The sequence below is a fragment of the Geotrypetes seraphini genome, chromosome 10, assembly GCF_902459505.1.
Source record: "Geotrypetes seraphini chromosome 10, aGeoSer1.1, whole genome shotgun sequence".
Taxonomy (NCBI): domain Eukaryota; kingdom Metazoa; phylum Chordata; class Amphibia; order Gymnophiona; family Dermophiidae; genus Geotrypetes; species Geotrypetes seraphini.
In genome coordinates this window covers 132,574,875-132,596,283 of record NC_047093.1, presented here as the reverse complement: position 1 = coordinate 132,596,283, position 21,409 = coordinate 132,574,875, and the positions used below count along the sequence as shown (strand labels likewise).

The window sequence follows — 21,409 nt, the reverse complement described above, 5'->3', positions numbered from 1 at the left end:
CTGACCCAGCAGCGACAATTCTTATTTTCTTCTGTTTTTATGCCATAAGACCAAAATGATCCAGATCTTGCAGAGCGATTGGTCCCTGAGTAAGAAGATGAGGGTGGTAGGGTAGCCAAAGTCCTTGATCATGCTGAAGCCAACTAGGTCAGTATACCAGGGTCTCCTTGGCCAATCTGTTGCCACCATGATCACCGGGCCCCCATGTTTTACAATGTGATGCAAAACACGCCCTATCATGGGCTATGAGGCCAAGATTGCACAAGAGCATCTAGCCCTTCACTGCCAGCCTCCCGCCGACGGCTGAAAAAGCGATCTGCCTTCCTGTTCTTGGCAGTCACCATGAGGTGGAACGTTGGACAATCCCACTGATGCACTATGCACTCTGACGCTCTCTGGGATCCAGAGAAAATCTGCTTTTACATTTTCTACACCTGCCGACAGAGCTACAAGGTGCCATTCTGCCCAGGAAAAGAGCAGCCGAGCTTCCAAGTTTAGAAGAGGACTCCTGCTGCCTCCCTGCCTTTTGACATAGGCCACCACCATTGCATTACTTTATCCTAAGCAAAAAAAAAAAAAAGAATTAGGATTTTTTTTCTACCTTTGTTGGCTGGTTTCTGCTTTCCTCATCTTCTCATTCAATTCCTTCCATCCACTGTCTCTCTTCTAGCTGTGTCTTCCATTTGCTCTGTTACTGTGCCTCTCCCTTTCTCCCCCTTCCAAATTGGTCTGGCACCCATCTTCTTCCCTCCACTTATCCCATAGTCTGGCATCTCTGTCTTCTTCCCTGCCAGCGTCTTCTCTCCACTCTCACTTCCCCATCATCAGAGATGATTTTTACGGCAGCCACACGCAGCTTCAACGCTCCAGATGCTGTAAGAAGGTAATTTAGACTCGCGGCCATGAAGGTAAGGGGCAGGGAGGGAGAAAGGAAGCTGTTTCAACTCGGCAGCGACAGTAAGGAGGGAGGGAGCACAATAGGGACCATGTGCATTCCCTTCCTTAACTGCGGGACAAGACCATTCACCACTAGAGAGTTGCGCGGGGACAGAAATCCCACCCGTCCCCACCCGTCCCCGCCAAAATCCCACCCATCCCCACCCGTCCCCGTGAGGAATCCCTCCGTCCCCACCCGTCCCCGTGAGGAATCCCTCCGTCCCCACCCGTCCCCGCGAGGAATCCCCTCCGTCCCCACCCGTCCCCGCGAGGAATCCCCTCCGTCCCCACCCGTCCCCGCGAGGAATCCCCTCCGTCACCATCCTTCCCTATAAACTTCAGAAATAGTTATTTTATTTAATTATGCTACTGAATTAAAGGCTCTGGTAGAGACCCATTTACAAATAAGCAAAGAGACTATTAATTTGGAAATATTAATTGGGAAGAATACATACTTTGTAAATGGGTTTCTACCAGAACCTCTAATGTAAATATAAAATATAAATACTCAGCTGATGAGAACCCACAAACTGTCAGCTGAGGACTTCCTTTGCAGTTGGCCTGGGGTCCCTTTTGCCAAGCTTGGCAGGCAGCAGTAGCGTCCCTGAGTCACAGATGCTGGCACCTCAGTGGCTCATGGATGCTGCCAGCGACTGCTGCGCTTGGTGGAGGGGAGTTCTGACCATCTCTAGAGGAGGTCCTCTGCTGGCGGTGCTTGGGGATCCCCACCAGTCACAGCAAGGGCCAACAAGTACTTCAACACTGTAGAAATAAAACCAGAAATGCATTTCCTTTTCTTTTGAACACAAAACAAAGATATCTGCCATATACATTTCCCAAGGCAGATGACTCTATGCAATGTCACCTCGGTAACAAAATACAAAAATAGACAAATACACCCCCTCCCTTTTTACTAAACCACAATAGTAGGTTTTAGCACAGGGAGTTACGCTGAATGCCTCGCGCTGCTCTCAATGCTCATAGGCTCCCTGCGCTAAAAAACAATATTGCGGTTTAGTAAAAGGGAGCCATAGTGCAAAATATAGACAGCAGATATAAATTCTCAAAACAGACACATTTTGATCACTAAATTGAAAATAAAATCATTTTTCCTATCTTTGCTGTTTGGTGATTTCATGAGTCTCTGGTTGCACTTTCTTCTTCTGACTGTGCATCCAATCTTTCTTCCTTTCTTTCAGCCTCCTGTATGTTTCCTCTCCTCCAGACCTCATTCTCTCCCCCAACTTTTTCTTTCTGTCTCCCTGTTCCCCCTTCTTTCTGTCTCTCTGTCTGCCCCCTTTCTTTCTTTCTCCGTGCCCTCCCCCAAGCCACTCGGTTTGCTGCCACCGCCATCGGGGAATAGTCCCCAAGCCACCGCTGTCCCAAGCTTTCCCTGCAGAAGCGTCGCGCTGACCAGCATTCCGCTCCCTGACGTCAATTCTGACGTAGGAGAGGAAGTTCCGGGCCAACAAGGCATTTCTCCTCATTCCATCCAGCCTGAGCCCCATCTCTCCTTGATCCAGCATTTCCCTTCTGTGTCTGTCAGAATTACCATTCCACCTATTTTCCAGCATCACCCTTCTTTGTGTCCATCTCACCTATATCCCTATCTCACCACTTTTTCAGAATCTTCATTTGTCTCTGTCCTTGTCTTTACCCCATATTCACCATTTGCCCTTTCAATGTCTTTATCTCCCCCCCCCCACACACACTTTTTCAGCATTACTTCTATGTCTCTATTTCACCTCCTCTTCATGTCCCCTCTGTATCTCTATCCTTATTCAGAAGGTCCTGCTTACCCTTTCTCTTCTTTGTGTCACTATCTCCATTTTCAGCTTTCCCCCCTTTTCCTTTGTTACTGCACCCTGTAGCCAGAATCTTTCCACCCTCTCTCCACTCCGGCCCAGCCCAGTATGAAATATTTCCTTTTGTTTCTCTCCCCTCTCTCTTCTCCTCCCTCACCCACGAGTCCTGCATCTGGCCCTCTCCCTTCTACCTGCACCTGGCAACACCCCCCTGCTCCGCGGCTCTCTTAAGCAACTCGTCAGCAGCGGTGATCAAGACAAGCTGCCGACATCGAGGCCTTCCCTCTACGAGTCCCACCTTTGTGGAAAAAGGAAGTTGAAACAAGCGGGACTCGCAGAGGGTAGGCCCCGACGCCAGAAGCTTGTGTCGATCGTTGCTGCTGAGTTGCCGAAGAGAGCCGCAGGTAGAAGGGAGAGGGAGATAGGAAGGCTGTAGAAGCTCCGGAGCATGACACCGAACCCGGCCAGGATGATTTCTTTTTCAGGCTGCTGCTGCCGCTGCCATCCCCCACCCGAAATGACAAAAAACAGCCTAATGCCCGCGTCGGGAAATAGCCATGCTGAGCAGTGAGCTCAGCACGTACACAGATGAAAGCCTTGCTTGCTGATTGGTCCGGCGGCACGGTGGGACGGGGCCGCCGGACCAATCAGCAAGCAAGGCTTTCATCTGTGTACGTGCTGAGCTCACTGCTCAACATGGCTATTTCCCGACGCGACGCCAGACTTGTAAGCTGCATGCTTGCATCGCCAGAATTTAGGTAGGTTGTTTTCATCCCCGTGGGAGTCCCGTGGGCAAGGGGGCGTCCCCGTGGGAGTCCCGTGGGTCAGGGGGGCATCCCCGTGGGAGTCCCGTGGGCCAGGGGGCGTCCCCGTGGGAGTCCCGTGGGCCAGGGGGGGAACCCGCGGGATCCCCGCGGGACCCGCGGGATCCCCGTTCCCGTGCAGACCTCTATTCACCACTCCATGGGGCGGTGAATGGCCTTGTCCTCGTAGCCACGGTGAACACAGATTTTTTCTTACTGTTTTGGCGGGTTACCCGCGGCTACCCACAGGTAACAGCCACCGTGTCATTCTCTATGATACACCTATTGCACTAGAGTGAAGAAAGGGAAAAATGCATGAGTACCTGAATAATTCATGTAAACCATTCTGAGCTCCTCTGGGAGAACAGTATAGAAAGAAAATTGAATAAATAAATAATGCAGCTTGGTAACTTTATCCTTAATCTCTTTTTAATGCATGAGAAGCATACTTATTATCAATTTCAAAATTAGATGGCAATATTAAAATTCTAAAGTTATATACCATTTTAAATATCCCCTTTTGCTGTTTTGATTTTAAATTAGGAGGAGGAGAAGATGAAGGACTCATGGGTACCAAAATGGAGATTGAAAAAGTGAAGCGCGCAAAGAAGCAGTATCCTCCAATATTATGCACTCAAGCTTTATTCCAACCCAGAAGGTGAAAGTATCAACAAAAGACTAAACAGCTATGTTTTTGCCAATTAGCCTGCATCAGGAGTCAATACAACCTTCAATGCAATGAGCTATTAGATTCAAGAGTTGGTGACAATCAAAAGAATTAGCTAGTTTAACCAGCATATTTTGTTAATACCTTCACCTCCTGGGTTGGAATAAAGCTTGAGGATCTTTTTTGTGTTCTTCACTTTTTGCATTTCTTTTACTTTAAACATTATTCATGTGTTCAACATATTAATTTTTTAGAATTTCAAAAATAAAGCTCTTCTAAATAAAAAATAAAATAATTTCTGTGTACTTTACCTTGTTATTTATTTTAGAAGGTAGTTTTCCATTATGAAAGGCCATAAGAACCATGATCAAAGTAAATGCTCCTCTTATTCCACCCCAAACAACAGCAGCTCCCCAGCGCCAATTAAATCCATAGCCCACACGAGATAAGAGAGGGCACAGAAAGATAATAACAAGAAGCCTATACCAAATGAAAAGTAAATGTTAGGAGCATACCTTACATCTTTATTGGCATAATCAGCAGTAAAACTTTAAAACTTCAAACCTGACATGTGTCTATTTCAATTCTTACTGTTGTTGCTTCTAAGGAGTAATGATACTGGTCTGAGCAGGTGAACTACGGCAGTGGTATATATGGAAAAACTGGGTGCTCTAGCCTTGTCATCTCTGAGTGCTCATTTTATACATGGGTCATCTAGTGCTTGAACCAACTTCTTTTCCAGCCTTTTATTTCAAATATACATGAATTTTTTTTATTATCATAAATTCCAGCTTCTTTACAAATTCTCTTTTGACCTACCTTATCAAAGTTTTTTTCTTTTTTGTTACTGATTTCTTTAAAACATGTATAAATGGCCTTCACAATCAGAGCATAAATATCCAAGGTACAGTTTCTTTTAATAGAATACCTTATCTTCCAGTTTAACCACTGCTTTGCTTTTCTAGCAACCTTCCCAAATAGCACAGTTACTTACTGTAACGGGTGTTATCCAGGGACATCAGGCAGATTTTCGCACATGTGAGTGACATCATCCATGGAGCCCCGGTACGGACAGCTTTAAAAGTACATCGCCACTTTAAGAACTTGCAGCTCTTCAGGCCAGGATTTTCAAAAACCCGCATTAAAAAGCAACAGTCTGTTTTGATAGCAAATTGAAAAAAGTGAGACATTCTCAAAAAATCACACATGCAAATGAGGTCGGTGGACAGCAGCGAAGATTCGCTAAATTTGTATGTGCCCATCGCTTCTGATAGCAATGGGCACATGCGCAGAAAAAAAAACGTGTCAAGAAAAAAACAAACAAAAGCACAATAGCAGCGGGAGAGATGTTCAAACTCTCCTGCTGTCATCAAACAAACCCCCCCCCCCCCAAGAAACCCATGTCGCCAGTGAACACCACCTACTAGGAATGGCGGCAACACCCCCTGCAGTGGGAGATGTCGATTCTTCCATGCTGCCAACCAACACTCCCTCCCCCCCTGGAGCGGGAGAAATGCCAACACTCTCTCGCTGCCAAGAAATCTCGGTCACGCACTCCCCCCTCCAGGGGCAGAGATGACCACTCCCCCTCGTTGGCAAGTGACACTCCCTACCATATAACACCTCTCCCTGCCTCCACCTTATCTCCAAATTGATGTACGAAGGGACACGGATTCCCTCCTCCCAGCTGGCATGCATTGTCAAAAATGGGCCTTCCCCTCCACGGTGCAACCCAAGATGCACCAGGGAGGGGCCTGAGGCTCTGATAGGCCCAAGTTGTTTAAGGTCCCTCCTGGGCCAATCAAAGTCTCAGGCCCCTCCCCAGATGCATTGGAAAGGGGCCTAAGGCTCTGATTGGTCCGGATGTCTAATGCCCCTCCAATGGGTCATCTGGGCCAATCAGAGACTCAGGCCCCTTCCCAGATGCATTGGAAAAGGGCCTGAAGCTCTGATTGGCTCAGATGCAGCATAGCAGGGGCTATAGGCATCCGGGCCAATCAGAACCTTAGGTCCCTTTCCGATGCCATCTGGGAAGAGGCCTAAGGCTCTGATTGGCCTGGATGCCTAAAGTCTTTGCTATGGGGCATCTGAGCCAATCAGAGCCTCAGGCCCTTCCCCCGGTTGCATCCCTAGATGCACCGGGGAGGGGAAGGCCCATTTTAGATGATGCAGGAAGCTGGGAGGAGTGCGTCCACGTCCCTCTGGCTCATCACCTTTGAGGAAAGGGTAAGGGGGCGGTGGAGATAGCAATAGGGGGGTCTCTCCCGCTGTAGTCACGGCAAAGTTTTTAGTGCAGTGGGAGAGTGTGGGCATCTCTCCCACTGCAAGAGGGGGTCGGGTCGTCGGGTCAAGTAAGGGGGAGGGGTGGCAGAGACGGTGGTGGTGTGGGGTTTTACTTGCCAGCAAGGCAGAGTGGGAATCTCTCCCGCTGTAGTTGCGGCAAGGTTTTTAGTGAAGTGGGAGAGTATGGGCATCTCTCCCGCTGCAGGGAGGGGTCAGGTCAGTCGAGGTGAAGTTTTTAGTGCAACGGGAGAGTGGGCATCTCTCCCGCTGCAAGGGGGGTGGGTGGTTGGGTCAGTCGCAACGGGGAATTTATTGCAGCGGGAGTGTGGGCATCTCTCTTGTTGCTGGGGGGCGTTTGTTGGTTGACAGTGGGAGAAACAGAGTATCTCTCTCGCTGTTGTGTTTTGGGTGGGTCTTTTTCTTGATGTGTTTTTTCTGCACATGTGCCCATTGCTGTCACCAGCGATGCGCACATGCAAATTTAGCGACTCTTCGCTGCTGTCAACCAACCTTATTTGCATGCAGGTTTTTTTGAAAATGTATCGCTTTTTTAGATTCGCTATCAAAACGGTTGTGTTAGCAGACCATCGCTTTTTAACATGGGTTTTTGAAAATCCTGCCCAAAGTGGACAAAACACCTTTCTGAAATAGCCCTTTGCAAAGTTTCATTTTCCATTCTATTTCAATACTGGTTTTAAACGGACTCTGAAAATGCTTGGGGGTACCAGTTTTAAATCGATTCTGGGGTGAAGCATACAATTATATTGAGGGAAGTAAAATGCATTTGCTCTCTAATTTATTCCAGCACTTTCAGCATTCACACTTAAAATATATAAGGAGTAATTTTCAAAAGGTTGTCTAAAGCTGAGCACTGAGACGTTACAGGCTAAGCCCTAAAGCACAGTTACTTACCATAACAGGTGTTATCCTGGGACAGCAGGCAGATATTCTCACAAATGGGTGACATCATTCATGGAGCCCCAGCACAGACAGTGAAAAGTGTAGTATCATTTTAAGCTTTAGCAAGCTTGTTAGACTTCCCGCACCACACATACCTTCCTGCCTGACACCAGCTCACAAGGTCATCAGTTCTATGCCCAAGCAAAGAAGCCAACTAGGGGTTGTGAGAATATCTGCCTGCTGTCCCAGGATAACACCTGTTACGGTAAGTAACTGTGCTTTATCCTTAGATAAGTAGGCAGCATATTCTCACAAATGGGACTCTCTAGCTCAAACAAAAGGGATGGAGAGAGAATTGGGATCCAAGAACTCAGAAAAACTCAAGTTGTCTCATAAACTTAGACCTAATGTTTGATGAGAGATTGCGGAGGCAAGGAAAGGAACCTAATGGATAAAATGAAGAAAGAAACCCTAAGTTCCACTAGAGGTAAACAGAAAAGTCCGATAAAACCTATGTGCATGGAGGTTGAAAGATAATAAATGACCTCCTAGAGTCAGTTGAATCTAAATATATGCGATGGAAATGCCAAAAAGATTCAAGAATCAAATAAGAGAGGCTACTGGCTAATGCACCTATATGGAGCAGCCGACTCAACGAACAGTTGAAATCAGTCCTATCCTTGAGTAGATACGAATGAAAAGGGAAAGGAATTTTGTAATAAAATAAACGTAGGATTTTCTTAAAAAGAATTACAATAGAGAAGCCGTTGCTATGGGGTATAAAATCAGAACATAGTGGCTTATTGTGAAGAAAAACAACCTCCTGATAAAAATATTATTAGTCTGTAAGATCTCACGAAGGCTGAACATAAGAACATAAGAATTACCGCTGCTGGGTCAGACTAGTGGACCATCGTACCCAACAGTCTGCTCACACGGGGACCCTCTAGTCAAAGACCAGCGCCCTAACTGAGATTAGCCCTACCTGTGTATGTTCTGGTTCAGCAGGAATTTGTCTAACTTTGTCATGAATCCCTGGAGGGTGTTCTCCCCTATGACAGACTCCGGAAGAGCGTACCAGTTTTCTACCACTCTCAGGGTGAAGAAGAACTTCCTTATGTTCGTACGGAATCTATCCCCTTTCAAATTTAGAGAGTGCCCTCTCGTTCTCTCTATTTTAGAGAGAATGAACAACCTATCCTTATCTACTAAGTCTATTCCCTTCAGTACCTTGAATGTATCGATCATGTCCCTCTGTTCGAGGGAGAAGAGGCCCAGTTTCTCTAATCTTTCACTGTACGGCAACTCCTCCAGCTCCTTAACCATGTTAGTTGCTCTTCTCTGGACCCTTTTGAGTAGTACTGTGTTCTTCTTCATGTACGGCGACCAGTGCTGGACACAGTACTCCAGGTGAGGATACACCATAGCCCGGTACACCAGCATGATAACCTTTTCCGATCTGTTCGTGACTGCCTTCTTATCATTCCTAGCATTCTGTTCGCCCTTTTTGCTGCCGCCGCACATTGCACAAACGGCTTCATCAACTTGTCGATCAAAACTCCCAAGTCTCTTTCCTGGGTGGTTTCTCCAAGTACCACCCCGGACATCCTTATTTGTGCATGAGATTTTTGTTACCTACATGCATCACTTTATACTTATCCATGTTGAACCTCATCTGCCATGTTGAAGCCCATTCCTCAAGCCTGATTATGTCATGTTGCAGATCTTTGCAATCCCCCTGTGTGTCTTCACTACTCTGAATAAATTTGTATCGTCCGCAAATTTAATCACCTCACTCATCGTACCAATGTCCACATCGTTTATAAAGATGTTGAAGATCACGGGTCCAAGCACCGAGCCCTGCGGCACCCCACTGGTGATGCTCTTCCAGTCCGAATATTGTCCTCACTCTCTTTTCCCTATGCTCCAGCCAGTTTTTAATCCACGTGAGTATTTCACCCTCGATTCCATGGCTCACAATTTTCCGAAGTAGTCGTTCATATGGAACCTTGTCAAACACCTTCTGAAAATCCAGATATACAATGTTGACTGGGTCGCCCTTGTCTATTTGCCTGTTTACTCCCTCAAAGAAGTGCAGCAAGTTCGTCAAACACGATCTGCCTTTGCTAAACCCGTGCTGACTGGTCCTCATCAGCCCGTGTCCGTCAAGGTGATCAATGATGCAGTCCTTTATCAGCGACTCTACCATCTTTCCCAGTACCGAGGTCAGACTCACCGGTCTGTAGTTTCCCGGATCTCTCCTTGAACCTTTCTTGAAGATCGGCATAACATTCGCCACCTTCCAGTCTTCCAGAATCTTTCCCGATTTGATCGACAGATTGGCTATTAGTTGAAGCAGTTCAGCTATAGTCCCTTTCAGTTCCTTGATGATCCTTGTATGGATGTCATTTGGTCCATGGGATTTATCGCTTTTACGCCTATCAATCTGCCTACACACCTCCTCTAGGCTGACCATCAATCCTGTCAGCTTTCTGTCTTCGTTTCCAGCATTTAGCCTAATGGGTTCCGGTATGCTCTGTAAATCTTCTTCGGTAAATACAGACGCAAAAAATGTGTACAATTTGTCGACAATTGCTTTGTCCTCCTTTAGCGCTCCCTTTAGTCCACGGTCATCCAACGATCCCACAGCTTCCTTCGCGGGTCATTTCCCCTTAATATATCAAGTTTATTATTATTAAAAGTTTCAAGTTTATCAAATTTATTAAAAATTTGTTGTACATGCAATGTCAAATACTTCAATGCGTATGACAGTTTAAAATTAGGAAACAAACAATAAAATAACTTTATACAAATAAACATATAGTGTATACGTACAAATAAAGCACAGTTACTTACCGTAACAGTTGTTATCCAGGGACAGCAGGCAGATATTCCCACATATGGGTGACGTCACCGACGGAGCCCCGCAGCGGACAGCCTCGAAAGCAAACTTGCTTGAAGATCTCGAACTTTCGAGTACTGCACCGCGCCTGCGCGCGTGCCTTCCCGCCCGAACTAGGGGGCGCATCTCCTGAGAGGATCCTCAGTTCAGATACCTAGCCAAGAAGCCAACCAGGGGAGGTGGGAGGGTTGTGGGAATATCTGCCTGCTGTCCCTGGATAACAACTGTTACGGTAAGTAACTGTGCTTTATCCCAGGACAAGCAGGCAGCATATTCCCACATATGGGTGACCTCCAAGCTAAGTAAAAAGGGATGGAGGGAAGTTGGCAATTTACGAAAAAAGATTTTGCAAAACAGATTGGCCAAAATGGCCATCCCTCCTGGATAAAGTATCCAGACAATAATGAGAGGTGAAAGTATGAACCGAGGACCAAGTGGCAGCCTTGCAGATTTCCTCAATAGGAGTTGATCGGAGGAAAGCTACAGATGCCGCCATAGCTCTAACTTTATGGCCCGTCACTCGACCTTGCAGAGGAAGACCAGCCTGAGCATAGCAAAAAGAAATGCAAGCAGCCATCCAGTTGGAGATGGTACGCTTTGATATAGGACGACCCAACCTGTTTGGATCAAAGGATATGAAAAGTTGAGGAGATGTTCTGTGAAGCTGAGTGCGTTGCAGGTAGAAAGCCAAAGCACGTTTACAGTCCAAGGTATGAAGAGCCGCCTCTCCTGGGTGAGAATGAGGCTTTGGAAAAAATACAGGCAGAACAATAGACTGATTGATGTGAAATTCTGAAACAACTTTAGGTAAGAATTTAGGATGAGTACGGAGAACCACCTTGTCATGGTGAAAAACTGTGAAAGGTGGATCAGCCACTAGCGCTTGTAACTCACTGACACGACGAGCAGAAGTGAGGGCGATCAGGAACACAGCTTTCCAAGTGAGATACTTGAGATGAGCTTTGTCAAGTGGTTCAAAAGGAGATTTCATAAGTTGAGCTAAAACAACATTGAGATCCCAAACCACAGGAGGTGGTTTAAGAGGAGGATGGAGATTGAGAAGTCCTTTCATAAAACGAGAAATCATAGGATGTGCAGAAAGGGATTTTCCATCCAAAGGCTGATGAAAAGCAGCTATAGCACTAAGGTGGACTCGGATAGATGTAGTCTGAAGTCCAGATTGTGATAAATGAAGTAAATAGTCCAGAACTGATGTCAATGAAGCAGATCTGGGAGGTAAATCATGTGTAGAACACCAAGCAGAGAATCTTGTCCACTTTTGACCATAACATTGTCTAGTGGATGGTTTTCTGGAAGCAAGTAAAATATCTTGTACAGACGGAGAGAATTGAGAAAAGTCTGTTAAAGAGAAAGGTACCAAGCTGTCAAATGTAGAGACTGTAGATTGGGATGAAGCAAAGATCCTTGATTCTGCGTGAGTAGAGAAGGAAATATTGGTAGAAGTAGAGGCTCCCTGGTGCTGAGTTGAAGTAGAAGGGAGAACCAAGGTTGTCTGGGCCACCGAGGAGCTATCAGAATCATGGTGGCATGGTCTGACTTCAACTTGACTAGAGTCTTGAGAATCAGAGGAAACGGAGGAAAAGCATAAAGGAACTGATTCCTCCAGTCCAGTAGAAACGCATCCGCTTCGAGACGTTGAGGAGTAAAGATGCGGGAGCAAAATTGAGGCAGTTTGAAGTTGAGAGGTGACGCAAACAGATCTATCTGCGGAGTCCCCCAACGAGCAAAAATTTGGCGAAGAGTAGGAGAATTGAGTGTCCATTCGTGAGGTTGTAGAAGACGACTCAATTTGTCCGCCAAACAGTTGTGTTGACCCTGAATGTAAACTGCTCTGAGGAAGATGTTGTGGAGAATCGCCCACTGCCACAATTTCAGAGCCTCTTGACAGAGGGAGTGAGATCCCGTCCCTCCCTGTTTGTTGACATAATACATGGCTACTTGGTTGTCGGTACGTACAAGAATCACCATGTCGTGAAGAAGATGCTGAAAAGCTTTGAGAGCATAAAATATCGCTCTGAGTTCCAACAGATTTATAGGACACCTCCGGTCTGCTTGGGTCCAGAGCCCTTGAGTGCAAAGACCGTCCACATGGGCTCCCCATGCATACATTGACGAGTCGGTTGTGAGAACCTTCTGATGAGGAAGAGGGTAAAACAGTAAACCTCTTGAAAGATTCAAAGAGAGCATCCACCAACGGAGAGACTTTTTTAATGAAGGAGTGATGTAAATTAGTCGAGTTGGTGGATCCACTGATTGTTGCCATTGAGATGCCAGTGTCCATTGAGGAATGCGAAGATGAAGCCTGGCAAAAGGAACCACATGAACTGTAGAGGCCATGTGACCGAGCAGAACCATCATTTTCCTTGCTGGAATAGTGGAAAGTTGGAAGAATTGTTGAGAAATCTGAAGGAGTGCATCCTGACGTGGTTGAGGAAGGTATGCTCTCAGATTGATAGTGTCCAGAGTCGCTCCTATGAACTGGAGAGACTGAGAAGGAATTAGTTGAGATTTGGGAAAATTGATGTGAAATCCCAGACTTTGAAGAAAGAGAATAGTCTGTTGGGTCGCTACAATAACCCCTGAAAGAGAGGGAGCCTTGATGAGCCAGTCGTCTAGGTATGGAAATACTTGGAGACCCTGGTTGCGAAGAGCTGCAGCTACAACCACAAGGCATTTTGTGAAAACTCTGGGGGAAGAAGCCAGTCCGAAGGGGAGAACTCTGTACTGAAGATGAAGATTTCCTACTTGGAATCTGAGGTACTTGCGAAAAGCTGGATGAATGGGGATATGAGTATAGGCCTCTTTGAGATCGAGGGAGCACATCCAATCCCCTTGATCCATCAAGGAATATAGAGTTGGCAGAGTGAGCATTCAAAATTTCTCTTTGACTAGAAATTTGTTGAGAGCTCTGAGATCCAAAATCGGTCGCAAATCCCCCGTCTTTTTGGGAACTAGAAAATAACGGGAGTAGAATCCCGAGTTCCTTTGGGAGAGAGGAACTTCCTCCACTGCTCGCAGGAGAAGAAGAGCCCGAGCTTCTTGAAGAAGAAGAGGAAGATGCGACTGATTTGAAAGACACTCTCTTGGATGGCGATCTGGAGGCACCTGAAGGAGTCGAAGAGAGTATCCCTCTCTGATAATGGTAAGTACCCAGAGATCTGATGTTATGAGCTCCCATTGATGATAAAAATTTGACAGGCGACCCCCTATGGGGAGGGGAGAATTTGGAAACAGAGAAATTTGAATGCTCAAGTTGAGATTGTCAAAAAGACTGAGCAGGCTTAGTGTTAGCAGGGGTCTGTGACTTCTGTTGTCGTTGTTGTGGAGGAGGCCGACGAGCAGGAGGTCTAGAAAAAGCAGGAGTTGTTTTCTGTGGATAGCGACGTGGAGTTTGTTTAAAACCTCTAGTTGGTACAGGTTTAGGTTTTGGACGGATGAGGGAAGCAAAAGAGCGTTCATGTTCTGAAAGACGCTTTGTAGCTGCCTCAATAGAGTCATCAAATAATTCATTTCCTTGACAAGGAAGATTAGCCAATCTATCCTGGAGGTTAGGATCCATGTCCACTATCCGTAACCATGCTAATCTACGCATGGCTACTGCAAATGCCGAGACTCTAGACGAGAGTTCAAAGGCATCATAGGAAGCTTGTAGCATGAATAGTCTCAACTGAGAAAGAGTCTTAAGGATATTTTTAAATTCTGATAGACGATTGGTAGAGATATCCGGGTAAAAGGAAGACAAAATCTTTAAAAAATGATTGAAATAGGATGTAAAAATGTAATTATAATTTAGAACTCTATTTGCCATCATAGAATTCTGGTATAAACGTCGACCAAATTTATCCATGGTACGGCCTTCCCTACCAGGAGGAACTGAAGCATAAATTTTGGATGGATGTGCTTTCTTTAATGATGACTCTACCACTAGAGATTGATGAGAAAGTTGAGACTTTTCATATCCTTTAGATGGAACCGTTCTGTAACGAGACTCCAATTTAGATGGGATGGCAGTGATAGAATAAGGAGTCTCCATATTGCGAGTGAAGGTCTGCTGGAGGACAGGAGTCATAGGCAATCTGAGTGACTCTTTAGGAGGATGGGGAAGCTCCATATCCGCCAGGTACTCAGGAGTATATTTAGAGTCTGAATGAAGGTCTAGCTTAAGAGCTTGGCCCATATCAAAAATAAATTTGGCAAAAGAAACTGATTTTGGGTCAGATGATTCTTCAGGAGAGCCACTGCGAGATTTATGTTGTACTGAGTAGGATGGAGAATTTTCTCTAGAGTATGTGGAAATGTCCGATTCCATACGCATAGTAGGAGAAGAAGCTGTACTGTGAAGTGGAGTAAGAGAATGCTTCCTCTTCAGACTCCTGGATGGAGAAGTACCCGGTGTACGTGGTACCGAATGAGACGAGGTGTGTGGAGAACTGTCTCGACGGACTGGCTTCGATGGGGTTCTGGATCGAGAAGGGCTTCGAGTGGAGGCTCGATGTCGAGATCCCTGCTTCGTCTTCGAAGAACGAGACAAAGAAGCCTCGGTATCCAACGGCGAAGACTCCCTCCGAAGCTTGGAGGCAACATGTCTCGAATGCTTCGACCGATGCTTTGGAGGAGGAGAGCCCGGAGACGACTCCGATGAAGAAATGTTTTTCGGTGTCCGGGATCGGCTTCGGGAGACTGGAAGCTCCGGTTGAGTAACAGGCTGGTCAGCCCGAGGCAAGGTCGAGGACGGGACCAGTTGAGCCACCAAAGAATTAATCTGAGTGGTGAGGATAGACTTTAACATGTCTTCCAGCATCGGCACCGAGACAGAAGATTCTGACCTCGTATGTGCAGCAGTACGCTCCGAAGAGGGCGACCTCGAAGGTGAGTATTCCCTTATCTTGGAGGTACGCTTTGAAAGTGGTCGCGCCGAGGACTCTGGTGGCTTCTTGGATACGGCACCTGAAAGGGAACTCGGAGACTTACCCCCCGTAGAAGGTTTCGTGGAAGACGTCGTCTTCGAGGCAACCGAAGTAGAAGAGGTCGAGGCCTTCGAGACCGAAACTCCAGCCGGAGTCTGGGTCGAGGCCTTCGAGACCACAGGTGTCGAGGTCGTCGGAGTCGAGGCCTTCGAGACCGGTGCAGCCGCCACGGTCGAGGCCGGCTCCGAAGATTGCTCCATACCGAAAAGTTGAAAAAATTGAGCACAACGCCGCCGAAAAGCTCGTGGAGTGAGGGTAAAGCAGCGATGACAATCTTCTGGGGAATGAGAGGAACCCAGGCACTGTAAACAGCGGCAGTGGGGATCGGTGACCGAAATCACCCGATTACACTGTCGACAACGTTTAAACCCGGTAAGAGGCCGGGACATGGAAAAAACAAAGTCCGTGTCGAACGAAGGAGCCTAGGCCTAGGCCCAAAGCTCGACGGCCGAACTTAAAAGGAAAAAAGAATATACTTTTTTTTTTTTTTTTTTTTTTTATACGAAAAAGAAAAGAAGAAAGATAAAATTAACACAGCGACCGACTTTAATTTAAAAGAAACAGCCGCGGTGATGAGAAGGCAATTGCTGCAGAGAAAGAAAACGTGTCTTCTTGTCTCCGCGGAAATAAACGAACTGAGGATCCTCTCAGGAGATGCGCCCCCTAGTTCGGGCGGGAAGGCACGCGCGCAGGCGCGGTGCAGTACTCGAAAGTTCGAGATCTTCAAGCAAGTTTGCTTTCGAGGCTGTCCGCTGCGGGGCTCCGTTGGTGACGTCACCCATATGTGGGAATATGCTGCCTGCTTGTCCTGGGATAATTATTAGTACAAAAGGAAAGGAGGGTGAACTACAATTTTTAAAGAAAATAGAGATACATTTAGGGAAAAAAACAACTGGAGGGTAATAAAAATTAATCTTGAAAGCATGGCTAAACCTGGAGAAGAGGTAAAGGAGATTACGACCTATACGTAAAGTCTGATTAAAATTAAGTATTAGAGCATATGCATTAATGATAGAAGAATTATGATATCTATGTCTCAAATGTGTCCCTATACAGGTAACTTTTTAAAGAGCTTTTAAATTTTTCTAGTGAGGATTCACCATGTAAGTAAATTGGTAAGTTGTTCCAGATCTGGGTGCTATAACTGAAAAGATAGTAGATCTCCTAGTACCTATTACTTTTAAAGAAGGGATAGTCAGCAGTTGATGTTCTGTTGATCTAAGTGTCCTGATTGGAAAATATGGTATTAGAAGACGATCCAGAAATATTGGTGCGTTAGTTTGTTGGATTTTAAAGGTTATCAGTGCGATTTTATAAATTATTCTATGAGAGATTGGTAGCCAGTGTGCTTTTTGTAACAGAGGTGTGACATGATCATATTTTTTTGAATTAGTAATAATTTTTATTGCTGTGTTTTGTATGATTTGTAGTCTTATTTCTCTCTGGGTTATACCATGATACAATGTATTGCAGTAATCAAGCCTAGAAATGACCAAAGAATGAATGAGAATGTTAAGAGCTTCTGGTTTTAAAACTTTTGTTAAGGATCTGAAAAGAAGTAACTTATAGAAACAGCTTTTAACCACTGAACTAATCTGATCATGAAAGGAGAGTTCTTGATCTAATAACACTCCCAGTATTTTTGTTGTTGTTACTCTTTGGAGTGGGAAGTTATCTAAGATTATTTGCGATGAGAATTTAAGATCATATTTCCATGGAAAAAACATTACTGAAGATTTAGTAAGCCATTGACTTATTTGTTTTAGTTTATTGTTTAATTTATTATCTCATTGGAATCAGCTGTATTTAATGGGTGTAAGAGCTGAATGTCATCTGCATAGGCAAAAGAGGAAAATCCTATAGATTGACTAAGGGTAAGTAGTGGTGACAAAAAGATGTTAAATAAAAGTGGAGACAGAATTGAGCCTTGAGGTATACCATAAGAATTTGTGTAGTTGTTCAATGATGAATTGTTAAAGACGACTTTGGCTGACCGCTCTTGAAAATATGATATAAACCAGTTAAGTACTTGGTCAGAAATGCCAATAGAGGACAGTCTCTTAATAAGTAAATGCTGATCAATAGTGTCAAATGCTGCAGATAAGTCAAGTGATATCAAAAGGACTGATTTATGATGATCCAGGTGGTATTGGATATTGGTTGTAAGACCTATCATGGAGTGTTCTGTTGAATGGTTGGGATGTAGTATATGCATTTTTTCTACAAAGTTGATTACGTGATTAAAGACAACCTTTTCTATTAATTTGGCAAGAAAGGAAAGATTGGCTATAGGTCGGTAGTTTGATTCAATTGCAATTGATTCTTTTGGGTTTTTTAGTATTGGACGGATGATTGCTTCTTTCCATTCTTTCGGTATAAATCCTGTGGTTAGACTAGTTTCAATCAATGTCTGAATGAAGGGACCAAAGAAAGAAAAGAAACATTTTATAAAGAGAGGAGTGATTGAATTGAAATCTGGGCCTTTAATGTTAAAACTTTGCAAAAGTCATTTGAGGTCCTAAGAGTTGGTATATTGAAATTGGTGCATTTGGAAGTAGGTATTTTTGGCGCATATGGAAGTAGCTATTTTTTCCTCGTAGTCTTTTTTGGCCCCTTTTACCGCCTTATGGTGCCTGCGTTGATGTTGTTTGTACTTGTTCCAGTTTTCGTCCGTTTTTGACCTTAAACAAAGTTTTCTTGTCTCTGATCGCTTCCTTCATCTCCACAGTGAGCTACGCAGGTTCTTTGTTCTGTTTCCTCTTGGATCCCTTGTTGATACGTGGTATATAAAGATTTTGCGCCTCGGTGACTGTGTCTTTAAAAAGGGACCAAGCTTGCTCTAGCGTTTTTACAGTGATACCAGGATACAACCTTCTTCGCCAAGACAGGGAGGGCAGAATGGGGGGAGGTGTAGCAATATACACTAAGGATGATATCAAAGTCACCAGAATCACAGATATCAGGTACACAGGGGAATCTCTTTGGGTAAATTTGGCCAGGGGGAATGACAAATGCCTGTATCTTGGCATAGTATACAGACCCCCAAGGCAACAGGATGACATAGATATAGAATTAATCGGTGACATAGAGAATATCACCTTACGTGGGGATACAGTGTTGTTAGGAGACTTCAATATGCCTGATGTGGATTGGAACACACTTTCCTCTGCATCCAGCAGCAGCAGGAGACTATTGAACTCTATGAAGGGAGCTAAACTGAGGCAACTGGTATTGGAGCCAACAAGGGAACAGGCAATACTGGACCTATTGCTTACCAATGGCGAAAGTGTCACTGAGGTCTCAGTGGGCGACAAGTTGGCCTCCAGCGACCACAACATGATATGGTTCAAACTCAGGAAGGGTTTCGCCAAAACTAACACATTAACCAGGGTCCTTAACTTCGCCAACTTTGAGGGTATGGGGGATTTCATCAATCAAGCACTACAAAACCGAGCAGGAATAGATAACGTAGAGGAATTGTGGTCGACTCTGAAAGCTATCATTCAGGAGGCAACCAATCGCTATATAAAATCAGTGAGTAAACGGCGCAGGAACAATAAGCCACAATGGTTCTCTGCGGAGATCTCGGACCTCATAAAAGAGAAGAAAAAAGTGTTCATCTCCTACAAACATACAGGATCTCAGGACTCTAGAGAAGTCTATTTGGCTAGGGCAAGAGCTGTCAAAACAGCGGTTAGAGAGGCCAAATTCCGAATGGAGGAAACTTTAGCAAAGAACATCAAGAAGGGCGATAAATCCTTCTTCAGGTATATTAGCGACAGAAACCGCAGCACAAGCGGGATAGTACGCCTTAGGAAACCAGACGGGAACTATGTAGAAGCAGACTCAGAAAAAGCTGAATTGTTAAACGAATACTTCTGCTCGGTCTTCACCCGCGAGGCGCCGGGTTCTGGCCCTCAGCTGCAGAAAAAGAATGACTCAGGAGACCCGTTTAGTAATTTCAAGTTTATAACAAGCAGTGTCTATTGTGAGCTGTCTAAACTCAAGGTTAACAAAGCAATGGGGCCAGACAACCTACACCCCAGGGTGCTCAGGGAGTTAAGGGACGTCCTGGCGGAACCACTATCCGCACTCTTCAATCTCTCCCTTAGTACAGGTAGAGTCCCATTGGACTGGAAAACGGCTAATGTCGTTCCACTCCACAAAAAAGGTTGCAGGACAGAGGCTGAGAACTACAGACCAGTGAGTCTCACATCTATAGTGAGCAAACTAATGGAAACCCTAATCAAACACCAATTAGATAAGATCCTGGATGAAGAGAATCTACGGGATCCCCGTCAACATGGATTTACCAAGGGGAAATCCTGCCAATCCAACTTGATCAGCTTTTTTGACTGGGTGACGGGGAAGCTCGATGTTGGAGAGTCCTTGGACATTGTATACTTGGACTTCAGCAAAGCATTTGATAGTGTCCCACACCGCAGGTTGTTGTGCAAAATGAGTTCTATAGGATTAGGTGACACTTTGACAAAATGGGTTGGGGACTGGCTTAGTGGTAGGCTTCAGAGGGTGGTGGTGAACGGCACCCCCTCCTTAACGACGGCAGTGATCAGCGGAGTGCCACAGGGCTCGGTCTTAGGCCCGATCCTTTTCAATATCTTTATAAGGGACTTGGCTGAGAGGCTTCGCGGTAAAATAACATTATTCACCGATGACGCCAAACTATGTAATATAACAAGCAAGAGCACAACGAACAATATGAAACACAACCTACTCCTATTGGAGCAATGGTCAAGGACCTGGCAACTGAGTTTCATTGCCAAGAAATGCAAAGTCATGCACCTCGGCAGTCAAAATCCATGTGAGACTTACACCCTAAATGGCGAGATCCTAGCAAGGACTGTTGCAGAACGGGACTTAGGGGTGATCATCAGTGAAGACATTAAGACTGCCAATCAAGTGGAGCGGGCTTCATCTAAGGCTAGGCAGATCATAGGATGTATACGTAGGAGTTTCGTCAGCCGTAAGCCTGAAGTCATTATGCCGTTGTATAGATCCATGGTGAGGCCCCATCTGGAATATTGCGTGCAATTCTGGAGGCCTCATTACCGCAAGGATGTGCTGAGGCTTGAGTCAGTCCAGCGAATGGCCACCCGGATGGTCTCGGGACTCAGGGATCTCCCGTACGAGGAACGGCTGGATAAATTGCGGCTATACTCACTCGAGGAACGCAGAGAGAGGGGAGATATGATCGAGACGTTCAAGTACCTCACGGGCCGTATCGAGGTAGAAGAGGATTTCTTTATTTTCAAAGGTCCGACGGCGACAAGAGGACATTCATGGAAAATCAGGGGGGGGAAGTTACACGGCGACACCAGGAAATACTTTTTCACCGAAAGAGTGGTTGATCGCTGGAATAGACTTCCACTTCAGATGATTGAGGCAAGCAGCGTGCCTGATTTTAAGAAGAAATGGGATCGTCACGTGGGATCTCTGCACAGAGTTAAATAGGGGAGGGTCACTGGGGTGGGCAGACTAGATGGGCCGTGGCCCTTATCTGCCGTCTTTTTCTATGTTTCTATGCTTAACCACTTCTTAATCTTCTTCCCTACCATGAGTCTCATCCCTTTGTAATTCCCTTTTCGGAAGTTTAGTGCCGTAGCTGTCGTTTTGGACCGATGAAAAATAAGCCTTATAAAAAGAAAATCAGTAAAAACAGCAAGGGGGAGCATTTTATCAAAACAATATGCAAGTAAGATGAAACCCCTCAAAGATTTAACAAGGAAAGTGAGAAAGGACTTGTGTAATATCTTTGTAAAAACCAAAAGTTGGTTAAGTGGTTTTGAGTTAGAGAGCTGCACAGGAACAGGGACGACGGGAAACCTGCGGGTTCCCCCTTCGTGTCACGGGGATCCCGTGGGGACGCCCCCTAGGGTCGCGGGGATCCCGTGGAGACGCCCCCTAGGGTTGCAGGGATCCCATGGGGATGCCTCCTAGGGTCGCAGGGATCCTGCGGGGTTCGATACAACTCGAGCCGCGAGGCTTGTCTTCTTCTTCCTACCTGCCCTGCCGCAGCACACATAGCCGACCAAAAGTCTTCCCCGATGTCAGCGCTGACATCAGGAAGACTTCCGGTCGGCTATGTGTGCTGGGGCAGTGCAGGC

General features: G+C 45.6%; 1 protein-coding gene across 1 annotated transcript in view; it reads right to left on the bottom strand.

The window, feature by feature from the left end:
* The window catches only part of LOC117367625 (sodium/hydrogen exchanger 10-like), a 301,595-nt gene that overhangs the window by 197,261 nt on the left and 82,925 nt on the right, over window positions 1-21,409 (bottom strand). Inside the window, exon 9 of the mRNA XM_033960369.1 lies at window positions 4,523-4,691. Coding sequence (XP_033816260.1) covers window positions 4,523-4,691 — 169 coding nt within the window. The remainder of the gene's footprint in view (window positions 1-4,522; window positions 4,692-21,409) is intronic.